At 39.8% G+C, this 12,711-nt stretch overlaps 1 protein-coding gene across 14 annotated transcripts in view; it reads right to left on the minus strand.

Moving 5' to 3' along the window:
- The window catches only part of ABLIM1 (actin binding LIM protein 1), a 198,521-nt gene that overhangs the window by 99,022 nt on the left and 86,788 nt on the right, over positions 1–12,711 (minus strand). For all 14 annotated transcript variants that reach the window (XM_060274773.1, XM_060274770.1, XM_060274768.1 and 11 more), the window contains exon 2: positions 8,551–8,685. In XM_060274773.1, the coding sequence (XP_060130756.1) occupies positions 8,551–8,685 (135 nt within the window). The remainder of the gene's footprint in view (positions 1–8,550; positions 8,686–12,711) is intronic.

A 12,711-nucleotide genomic window follows, 5' to 3' on the forward strand; every position in this document is an offset into this window, starting at 1 on the left:
TCAAGTTTATATACCTGATCATGCCAACATTCCTAAATATGAAAATATTCTAAAGTCTTAAATAGTCACTTGATGCTGTCTTGCTATATTGTCCTAAAGAAATGTCTGCCATCAAGAGTTACATGAAGAGGACTTAACACCATGACAGCTCCCTTTGCAACTTAGTGGAGAGGTAAATCTTACTGAAATCCTCCTGGTTGGCATCTATCTGTCTTGAGAGACAATGGAAGAGTACCGTACATCTTGGGGGATTAAGTCAAACCATTGGAGAGTTACAGCGCCTGCTGTGGCTGTAGAGACTGATACAGAAGAGACATGTTTTGTTGCAGCTGGGGCAGACAAAGGTGTCTGGTCGTGCTGATGCAGGTGTATCATAGCGTTTCTTCTTTCTGTGCTCCTCCCACGATCATTCCTCCTCTGGTCACTGCTGTGGTTACACAACCTGATTGATTGTCAATATTGTCTCCTATGAATAGCAATATATGTTGCAAATATGTCTTCAGAATGCAGCCATTCTTGTTTAATTGGTGGTGGTGGGGTGCAATCATAATACACAGAGGCAACCTTGATTCAAATGGTGCCCATCATCCAATCTGGATTTAGTCACACCAAAATCATGTTTCAGTCCACCACCTTGATTCAAATGGTGCCCGTCATCCAAACTTCGATATAGACACCCATTCCCATCACCAGGAACCCTTGTGCCAAGTTTGGCAACCATATCTCGAGAGGTGCTGAACCTACAGTATCTCAAAAAATTCCTCAGGCCCATAAATTCTTGCTCTGTTCTTGGAAATGTATAGCTGTTGATGAAACTCTGTTGTTATTGGACCAAGTTTAGGAAGTCCTCAGGATTCTTAAAGCTGGCCAAGAGGCACTAGGAAGATGAATTAATTGTACTAGATGGATAACCATGTGTGCCAATAAATGTCATTTGTTACTTTAACACACACAAGGTCAAGAAGACATTGCAATAGTTGTGACATTGTCAGTAGGGCACTAATTGTTATGGGAACTTAGTACCTTATTCTATCAGTCAGCCTGGTTCGCATGTCATATAACTCATAGTGTAAAACAAGCTATGACGTAATTTGAAGAAGCAGCAAACTGAAGAACACCACTCAAAGGTTCTTGCTTCTGCTACTGCCATAATAAACCAGAGTGTGGCTTGCTGTGTCATCTGAACCCAAACTTGTGATTTGCTTATTTCAAACATGACCTCAACTCTCCCAGGTATAAAGCCAACCACATATACAGCGAAACAGTGTGAGTATGTTAAGAGTCTGGTCCAATACAATGTCCTTGTCTAAGAAAAACTGAGCATTGTACAAGCCAGCTTAGCCTGTACCTACTGGTAAAATATCACATCAAACAAAGTTTTTAATAGCCTTTCTTCAAAATTCTAAAGTGTAATTTCTTTCTTATTCCACTAATAAAGCAAGATTTTCTCCCCCCTATAAAAGGTAATGAAGTGCCCACACTTGTCAACCTTAAAGCTTACAGGAATAAAATAAGGTTTAATTTAAATATTCTTATAGCCTGAGAAATTATCAATTTTTGTCTCACACATGCTGCAAATTTTGTTCATCTCATTGAGGCTATCAGCCAAGCCACATTAATTTCTTCAAAGAACAGCAGATGGGACTAAAAATAAATAAATAAATTGTTAGTTATATTATATACTTGATACACTATAATTCACATTACGTTCATAAGATATTGTAACACAGAATGTTCCGTTCCTTTTATCTGACATCCCCACTGCAGCACCCAACTCAATTTTCTATGTTGTTTTCTCTACTTGAGTTATTGGATAAAGCTGGCTGACAGAGCAAAGGTCAAAAGATCTAACAGACCAGCCACATTCCAGATGGTTGCTAAGGAGTTTGCTTAACATGGATTCCAGTTTTTCTTCTTTCATGAAGTACAGCTGATCCAGTTCAAAGTCAATTTTTTTACAAAGTCACTCTAGAGTGAAGTTAAGAGTTTAAGAAATCCCAGATCCTAAAGTGAAGATGATGCGGGCTCCCAAGCATTTTTACACTACTGAGAAATGCCCTCAATGTTATTTACTGAAAGCCTTTTTGCCTCCCCTCTTCAGATGACAAAAAATCCAGAGTGGCTTACATATAACTGATAAGAACAACATTAAAATAGTAGAAATGGCATATGGTCTATATAAAGCAGTGGTGATGCTGACAGTTAATCTCACTAGTGCCTTCCAGGGCCAGTCCAAAACATTTTGCTGCCTGAGGCAAAACCCAAAATGGCGCCCTCCTAGTCCATCTACAGAAGCTGGCTGGACTGGAAGTTGAATCTTTACTTTGTAATTGGTGACATGATAGTCACTGCACTGAAGGCAGGAGGCTAGCTTAGGGGGCACAGGGCATGACCTACGTAACTCTGCTTCCAACAGAGCGGAGCAACCAAAGACAGGTGACTACCATTGTCCTGGCATCCACTGACTCAGGTGTCCCAGCTGGTCAAGCAGCAGTAAGTGAAAATTGTGATTATGGCAGTTTGGCTTCCTGCTGCTGTTGCTTTGCTTATTCATGGGGCAGCCAGTTCTTAATAACCTCCAAGAGGAGAAGAACTAAATTAATAATGGAGATACATTTGAAAAGAAAAGGCTACACAACTCAGAAGGTGATAGACAATAAGTTTGTCCTACCATTCTGAATTTTGTCATTAATTTATGTTCATTTCCAAACAAAAGGCAATTACGGTAATTAACCTGCAAAGAAGACATACTTTAGTCTTCAAGGAGGTCTCCCACAGCTTCTCATAGTTGTTATTTGGAAGTACTAATTTGATTGCCATTTGTGACCGTTTAATGGCTTGTGATCAGATTGGACTGTTTTTGTTTCACAAAGAAGACTGTTGGAAGATTCCAGTTTTTGAAGCAGGAGCCCCAGAGCTGGGAAACTGGACAAGAGAGAGATAGTGTCAATTGTGATTTCTCAGGCTACAGAGTCTTCTTCATGTGCAGAATGGTGAATGGGTGTGCAATGTTAACCCTTTTGATTGCCAGGCACTATGAAGCTGCTGGATTGGCAGAAGTGGTAAAAATACTCTAAGTCTAGACTTCTGTTCTGTCAGGGCAATAGAACCATTGATTTGTCAGAAGCTCCTCCAACTCAGACTACTGATCTTAGAGAGCACATCTCCTTGATATACTGAAGAAGAGCCACATCCTTTGGACATACCCAGAAACACAAATAAGATAAACATTAATATTTTGCAGACAATCTAATAAATGAAGTTTGTATATAGCAATGCTTAAGAGTTTAGTATTTTGAAAATAAACTTATGCACATTTTGAACAATACTCCCTAAGTAGGAAGTAGTCGTGATTATGCAACCTCAAAAACTGCTACTTTAAAACAGAGCTGTAAACTACCCCCTCTTTAAGTATAGCTTGTGGTCAATAGCTGAATGACTGAGATTCTTTGCATATCATAATGAAGAGTTCACTTCCTTAAGGATAAGCACCACTATTTCTAGCTAGCTGGTTCTTTATCAGCATTCAGCAAGAGCTAGAAATAGCCATAGTGTCTCTGATCATAGAGCGCTGGCATAAAAACACAATGGATGCAGATGGGTTTCAACTGGTACAGAATAGTTCAGGGCTACGTCTAGGCTCAGGGGTTATAATAACACTGGAGTGTTATTGTTGGGAGTCTCAAGAGGGTTTGCTGATTTATTTATCTTTAACACAGAGGAGAAAGACATATTGTCACTTCTAGAAAACCATTAGACTCGATCTCAACTCTGTTTTGATGAAGTAGGCAGCTGGGGGGGGGGGGAAGCACTGCAATAAAGTAAACAACAGAAAAATTGCAGAAAAGAAAGCATTGTAAATGACATTTTAAAAACCACAAAGATTCTCTCCAAGCCACCACGAATAAAACATTTTTTACCCACCCCACACTTTGTTCATCTCATTTTGAGACCCTCGGTCAAGTCACATAATTTTCTTCAAAGAACAGTCTCAGCAAATGAAACAATTTTAAATTAATACTTTAAAAGATAGCAAGATTGATTTTTACAGCCTGGATGCTATTACACATCTGACTATCTCAGCACACCTGAGAACAGGTTTGAGAGTTTTGCTGACACAGACCTCAGCTAAAGCTCACGGTTAGTGAGAAGAACGCTTAACCACAAGCTCCAATTCAGAAGGCATGCTAAGTCAAACCTTGACTTAATTCAGCATAGTGCAGGAGTGAAAAGAAAGCCAAGCAAAGAGCAAAGTGGCTGCAAACTCCTCTCTGGGAGCAACAGAACATGCTTGGGTAAAAAAAAAGTGCATCTTTCCCCAAATGAAAAACTGCAGAGCAGTTTGCTGTACAGTATAAACTTGGAGATGGGAAAATAGTTTGGAATACATCACTTATCACACAATGAATGTATCTGTCCTCCTGAAATTTCAGCATGTGTTGAAAAGCCTTAACGCTGAACGTGTTACATAGAAGTACATCCTACTGATTTTTAGAGAGACTTGGCTTTGTTCTAACTAATGTGTTTATCATCAGGGTGTCAGTCTTTGATTAATTCTGACAAGTGTAGCCTCAATCTCGTGTCTGGTAAACTATCAGAGCAGTCTGTCAGTAGTGGAACAGCTTTCTAATCAAATACTCAGTTTAGGTGAATGCTTCACTCATAGCAGTATCAACCTGTAGATTTAAAAAAAATAAAAAGCTACAAGCGCAACATTCATTTGGCAAAAGTAACATCATCTATTCTTACACTTTATAATGCAGAGCCACATCTAAATTTCTTTTACCCTTGGAGAGGTTATTCACCCTTCTCCATGTGACTGCTTGGGATGCTTGTATTGCAAATTATTAATCTATCAGGGGCTTTAAAATATCTTCATTAACAGCCACCCATAGCAAAACAAGTTATCCACAAAGTTGGAATGAGAATATATTCTATTAAACTACATCGGGGCAGTCAATGATGGCAGCAAGTATGAAACCCTATAACAGGAACTCTAAAAGAAATACACACACACACACACACACACACACACACACACACTTATTTATATGCCACCAGCAAAGCTGGAAAAGACTGTATCAGGTAGAGCTGGAGAGAGAAAGAGATTGTGAGGGGAAGCATACTTCTCAGCCACCAGAATCTTTGAAAATGTGACACTCCAAGTAAGGGAGAAGGTAAATACACTGCAACAGTTCAGGAACACACAAACAGGAATTGAAAGTTATCCAAATGTAGTTCACATAACCCCTTCTGCACATTAAAAGAAGGTTGCAGAGAGACACATAGACAATGACTGCCCCGACACCATGATCTTCTGATATCATGTATTCAAACTGCATAAGAAGGAACCCTAGTCACTTTTACAAAAACGAAAATCAAAAAGCCAAGCAAACAAACCCACAAAACAGGCTAGGAGTGCTAGGAAAGGAGTAATGTGGATTGGGGCCATGATTCTTCATTGCAAAGAGAATCTCTATGTGAGCACATACATGGTTATATGACTAGAACTCCTTCTGATATAGTTTTAACATATAGACATTGGCATGGATGGGCTTGCCTGTGTAACCCCGTATCCTCTGCCACACTTCCACTGGGGTGGTAACATGAACACCCCTCAAAGCAAAGTCAAATATGTTCCTATTTTATAGCTTTGTTTTCGATCTTTTAATTATAAAATGAAATAATAACAATAATTTGACTACATACTAATACACACCTAAAAATATACCCTATTAAAAATAAGCAGGACTTACTTCTTTTTATTTTATTTAAAACACTGATAAATTTAGGAGGAAACATGGATAAGACTGTAAGGCCATAATCTTGTGCACCAGGTGTAATCTCCAATGAACACAAGTGAACTTACTTCTGAGTAAACATGCATAAGGTCTTTTAACTCTATTCCGTGTAGTCCATTTCATCCTCATGATTACATAAATTATTTTTGTACCATATTTTTGTCCACATTACTCAACTAAAATCACTTTCAGAAAAGTAGTTATTTATAGTGTTCCTTGCAAAATTAATATTATATAGCCCCTGAGGGTACTGCTTGGCTGCCTGACAAAGTGCTGTTGACCAATGCCTGACTGCCAGTAATATCACAAGCTTCATCAACAGAAGTGTCTGATCTATCCACCCAGGGGACCAGATGCAAAGGGAAGCAGTGATCACTGCAGCCTTTATAAAAGCTGTGTATATGCATATAAGAACTGTGTCTTATAATTAGAGAATCATGGCATTATCAAGACCCCCTCTTACAAAAAAGAGAATGTCCTGAGATTGAGGATTTGGGTTTCTAGCAGATAATGTGACAGAATCTTGTACTATATAATAGGTTTAAAAGTGCACCTAGTACTTATGATCACTGAGACAGAACATTAGCCTAGCTACCCTAGAAAGCATCTAGACTAAATAGTCTAGATTAAATAGTCTGCATTGGGAGAACAAAACAATCCTAGATGAGAGAGAGAGTGCAGCTTAGACACTATATTGGATAAATAACATCACCGCCACCTCCTTAAGCAAAATATTTCCACTTTAACTGAGGGAAAGTCAACTTCTAAGCATTTCATGAGGATCTTGAAAGATATTCTCCAGGCTTGCTATCACCTTGGTGAATGACAAATTTAAAGTGGCATTCAAATAAAAGAAAGACACCTAATGAGACTGAAGGGACCGGCCACTTTCATCCCATTGATTTATGCAAGAGGCAGCACAGAAAAATCAAAAATCAAAAGAAGAGTTGGAGATGTGTTCTGCTTTGTTGGACAAAGGTTGATTGAGTTCCCAAGGAACTCCAAATTTTATAAATAAATACATTCATGTACATTGTCTTAAGAGGAACTGCTTCACACCATGTTGATTTTGTAGCTGCCTTCATCATGCAAATTAGAAGAAGAGGAAGAGGAGGAGGAGGAGGAGGAGGAGGAGGAGGAGGAGGAGGAGGAGGAGTTTGGATTTGATATCCTGCTTTATCACTACCCGAAGGAGTCTCAAAGCGGTTGCTAACATTCTCCTTTTCCTTCCTCCCCCAAAACAAGAACTCTGTGAGGTGAGTGGGGCTGAGAGACTTCAAAGAAGTGTGACTAGCCCAAGTTCACCCAGCAGCTGCATGTGGAGGAGCGGAGACGCGAACCCAACAGCTTACGTGCGTATGTATATGGGGTGGAGGGGCATCCTCATTCATGGTAACCATTGCTATGTTTTGGCAAACTGCTTTCTGCAGCTTTCTTTAAGCATTACACTTTCCATGAGATGATGGGAGAGAAGAGCAGGCTTCCCAATGCAGACATTGGCCATCTAGCATGAGGGCACTCGTCCTCACTAAAGTTACACCTTGTAACTTTAACTGTGTGAGGGGAAACTAGTAGTTAATGGTGGCTCACAGTTTGTTCTAAACCAGAACCAGAAACTACCATTTCAAATTATCTTCTTATTCTGGTTTGGAGGCAAACTACTGCTGGTTGGACAAACTATGGGTACAATCTGAATGTCAGAACAAATTATGTTTATTGCAAACCAGAAGAGTGCAGGAAAGGGTCAGCTTATGAAAGGGTGGAGCAGAGCATGTGTGCCCGCAGCACATTCCCAATGGCCAAGCTGCAGTTTGATCATGATGCCTGAACTGGGAGAGTGAGAGCGTATATGTGCAGCGAGTTTCTGTATGTCACTGTCACAGCAGATGGAAGTCTCCCAGCTGATGGTTCTGATGAAAATTGTCATATCTGAGAGATCACAGTCTAAACAATTCTTGAGATGTAAGCTATAGCCAGGGCAGAAAAACCATGCTGCACCTCAAACCACAGTCATATGATTTCAGGGCTGGAAACACTGGACTCTTCTCAATGAACACTGAAAGCATGCCACAAGACATTTTTTGTGCTATGCTCATGCAAGGGCAACATCCCATCCATGTGTAATAGACTAGAGTAGGGAGGGTGGAAGAGGAGGAAGAGATTTTCTGTTGACCGGGGATGGGGAGATAAATTTCTTTTTTAAAAGATAGATCAGGCATGGGTGTCTGTGCAGAACTGCTTTATAAAACATACCTGCTCCCCTTTTCCCAAGCCACCCTACTGTTTTGTAATAGTTTTCTTTGTAAAATTCTTTAAAGAATGTACCCACCCTTGCAATACTGTTCCCACACAGATGCTCAGGTCTAGTCAATCTGTGATCTTCTATGTCAGTTACCCAAGCGCATCACACACATGAGCGGGGCAAAAGGTAAGTGTGAATAAGCCCAGGGTCAAAACCACTCAGTAATCAGCTGAAGGGATTTTTAACTAGGTAAATCACCTTAGACAGTCTACTACCCAATGCATCATACCACTCACTTGCCTGTACATTTAAGTGGTGCTCTTTTTTCATTACACTTTGGATATAGTTCTGAGATTCTTCTTCATTGGATCTAGCTCCCATCTGCACACGCATGGTGGGTAGCCAGAGCAAATAACACATTACAATGTTTTCTGGATGAAAAAAGATAAATGAACAATTTGATGGGACCAGTTCATAAGCTTGTAAGAAAAATGAGCTTCACAGTACCTTTGCAGGTAAAGCATTTGATGTGAAAATGCCTGGCCTGGACACGAAGCACTTCTCCTTTGCATGGCTCCCCACATTTATGGCAGTGGATGACTGGCTTCTCTGTGGAATGGGGAGGCTCCTGAGGATGTGCCACTGTAAAAATAATGAGAAATTATATGCACAAGACTTTCTTTCAGATTTGTCCAGCTTCTCACAGAGGATTAACCAAAAAGATGCATTTTTAAAAATATGTATGACGCTCACTAGGGAGCAATGGGGAAAGCGGTTAAGGAAAACAGAAGCAATGTCAAACCATCTGACATTGCTTGCGCTTTCCTATAGCTTGCTCTAAATGATCTCACACTTGTGATAAGAGCTCCACTGGTAGTGATTTGCCAGATCCACTGGGCTTACCCCTGTCACACCTGTAGGCTTTCCACCCATAGCCCAATATTTTAGATTCCTGTGAATTGCATTCTGCTTCAATAGCCTGACAGACAATCTACACTTTCATTAAAAAGCATGTGTTCCAACCCTCCTGGGATGTACCTCTTCAGAATCTGAAAGAGGGGATCACATAAAAACAGGCTTCATAGGCCATTTGCAATGTGATGTACACTTCATACAAAGTAAGAAAATACCAGAAGCAGGGGCAGGGATAATAAGAAAAGAACTGTATTTCTGGATCCATCTAAACTCAACAGCTCTTTAACCAAATAATTCTGAGGAAGTCATGTCAGTCAATATTGCTAGCATGCTAAAGTATAAATGTTCACTGTAATATTAGGGATGCAGAGAATCCCCCCCCCCCCAATTTGAAGTAGTTGCTCAGTTTAAATATTTTACAGAGCTACAGACACCAGACCAGCCTCAACTAGAAGATGGTTATGTATGGTGTGGAACACTTTCCCAGCAGAGATCCTCACTTTTAACTTTCAGGCATCTCCTGAAGACTTTTTCATGTCGACAATGCCCTGCAGCTGATGAATTTTTATCATGAATTGTCAGTCATCTGCACTTCTAAATGGTATTTTATGTTTTAACACTGTAAATTGCCCTCATATTTAATGATATGATGGAACAGAAATAGTTTTAGTCAATAGAAACAAATAAAGGTTTCAATTCAGCTGTCCTACCTGAGGAATCTAGACATTCATTTGACTGTATGCCATATTATGGGCTGAAATGGACTGCAGCCAATTTCTTAATCATGAATAAGGAGAGGATATAGGAAGACATGTCCTTAACTTTAGTCTATTGGAATTAATGGGACATAAAAAGACATAAAAAAGACCAAACTGTGGGAGGCAGTGGAAGACAGGAGTGCCTGGTGTGCAGTGGTCCATGGGGCCACAAAGAGTCGGACACGACTAAACGACTAAACAACAACAACAAAAAGACTCTCACTTTGCTTACATTCATATGTTTCAACCTTTGAATTTTCCTTCCTTCCCTTTTTGTAGATGTGCTTAGTTTATAGGAGTGTAAACATCTATTCTATTTACAGTGGAAAGGTGTGGTGTACATTAATGTAATTCTATAGTACCAAACTTCACATTTAAAATGTTTTATGGCAGCAAAACAGCTAGGAAGACAAAATGTTTTTTTCTTTAACCTCTGCCACCCACCACACTTCTGATAGGTTTGTTGTTTTCTATTTACAGTGCCCTGTTATTTAATCCATATGAGTGCACAAAACACTGAAGGGAATGCCGACTAATGTTTTAATTAGCAATTATGTCTAAATAAGACCCCAGCAGCACACAGCCTTCGGTGAACCCTCCCTAATCTTTAAGTAATGAAGTTCTATTTTTGGATTACAAGACCGGGGTTATTAGCTTTCCCAAAAAAAGGCCACTGCATTAACTGACAACTGAGGTAACACACTACTTATGAAAGGGGGTGGATGAGGACCACCCCAGACACTGGGTATTCACTTACAAAATAAAACTAGCAATAGCATAATTGCGGGCCCAGTTAACATGAAAACACAGGTGCTATGAGGCAGCTTGTTTAATCTGAAAAACTGTATTAGTTAGTGTTTGGTTGTAAACCGCTTTCATCCTACTCTTGGTGTTGTGGATATATTACTGCAGAAGTCCTAACACCTTAATGCTGAAGTCTTCTCCAAAATTCTATTTTACACACACACACACACACACACACACACACACACACACACACACACTCTTCTCATTTGCACTCTCACTGTACACTTCTGTCTCCTCTCTCACTCTCTCCCTATCTACAAAAGACCATCCTGGAACTGGTGGTGTGACCCACCTGAGGTTGTAGGCCACAGCTTGCCGGCTGAAAACTAATGTTCTCTGCTATTTTCTCTTCCAGCTTCTGTACTGGCTTCTAGGAATCCTAAGTTATAAGTGAGGTGCTACAAAAGCCTTTTAAGTTGTCTGTCAAGAGATACTGACATATAAACAAAGCCTCAAAGCTGATTAATCAAAGACTATACAGACTTTCTGAACCTGCATCTTCAACATTTCATCAGCAGCCAGTATTATCTGTTGCTGGTGTAATTTGAACTGTTTACAATAAAGCCTTGATTGACAGTCCTACAAAGAGCCACCTACTGGTATTGTCCTGTGTGGAAGACACTAATTACAGGTTGGTGACATAGGTTCTTTGTATGGCAAAGGAAAATTTATATGGATGCAACAAAGTGTAACAAGGGAGAAGTCTTACTATGGATGGAGATGAATAATAGTTTTTAACTCATATGAGAAACATTGTGATGGAGACACTGCCACTTATGTTGCACACACGTTTATTTTGTTACACTATAATCTTTGGTAAGCTTGTACGTCTTTGAAACATTATAAAATCCTGCAGAATCTGTGTAACCAGGGGGGCGGGGGGGGGGACCAAATCAGCAGAACAGAAAAACAGTAAAACCCGCTCTGCCCCTATATTCTAAAACAAGAGACAGTGTTCCACAAAAATCAAACATCTCAAAAAGCTTAGATGCAGAACACTAAAAAACTGAAAAAGTAGGACAATTTTTTACAAAAATATTAAATGTGCCTTATTTTTTTTAGCTTTCTGGCCAAGCAGAAATTATGACATAAGGACAAATGGCACTGTGCAAGTGATAAGCAGCAAGTGTCATTCTTTTGTTTACACTAGAAGTTTCAAAAAACACCTATTATCCAACCCACACCAACAAGGTATCATTAAGAAGACAATCCTTAGAATCCAGACAATGACAAAATAACTTAACCAGAGAACGCTGATCCATTTGGGTGGATAGGATGCTGCTCCAACCTCAATCTGCCCTCTCAGCCAGCTGCCAGCTGCCTGCCTTCTTACTTATGACCAGTCCAAGAGATAGCACTGCTTGTCGGCTTTCTCCTTTTTGGTGAGTGTTGCCCTTGTAGAACTCAGCAGAGAGGAGAACGGGGAAATAATTCAATCTGTTGCCTCCAACTACTGTTGAGCTCCCTGCCTTCTGCCCTACCAGTTCCAGTTAGCAACAGTCAATACTAAACTGAACCAAAATTGCTTGGGATTCCAATTCTAAAGTTCCCCAAGTCAACCTTTGCCCTTCACTTCGTAACTCTGCACTGCCCAACCCCTCCAGAGAGTCAGGGTGATCAGAAATCTTAGAAACTAAATAAAAGATTTTTTAATCTTTTAAAGATTAAATATTTTAAAGTTACAGGGAACCAGGCAGAGGGCCTTCTCGGTAGTGGCACCCACCCTGTGGAATGCCCTCCCACCAGAGGTCAAAGAGAACAACAATTACCAGACCTTTAGAAGGCATCTCAAGGCAGCCCTGTTTAGGGAAGCTTTTAATGTTTGATTTCTGTATTTTAATGTTTTGTTGGAAGCCGCCCAGAGTGGCTGGGGGAACCCGGCCAGATGGGTGGGGTATAAATTATTATTATTATTATTATTATTATTATTATTATTATTATTAAAAAACTGTTAGGGGATGTTCCAGAGGTGTTCAAATATTTCTCATTGGTTCACAGGTTCATTGTGATCTATTCATCTGAAGCAGGCATGGTGACACTCAAGTAACATACTAATATTTCACAGAAGAAACAAATGTGTGCATTCAAAAATGGAGTATGTGTGTGAAATGAGCTGCCTATTCAGAGGGAACTAAAATTCCTTTGTAAGCACACCATTATAATTCTTGAAAGCTGTATCTATCCCATT

The sequence above is a fragment of the Zootoca vivipara genome, chromosome 5, assembly GCF_963506605.1.
Source record: "Zootoca vivipara chromosome 5, rZooViv1.1, whole genome shotgun sequence".
In the NCBI taxonomy this organism is placed as follows: Eukaryota; Metazoa; Chordata; class Lepidosauria; order Squamata; family Lacertidae; genus Zootoca; species Zootoca vivipara.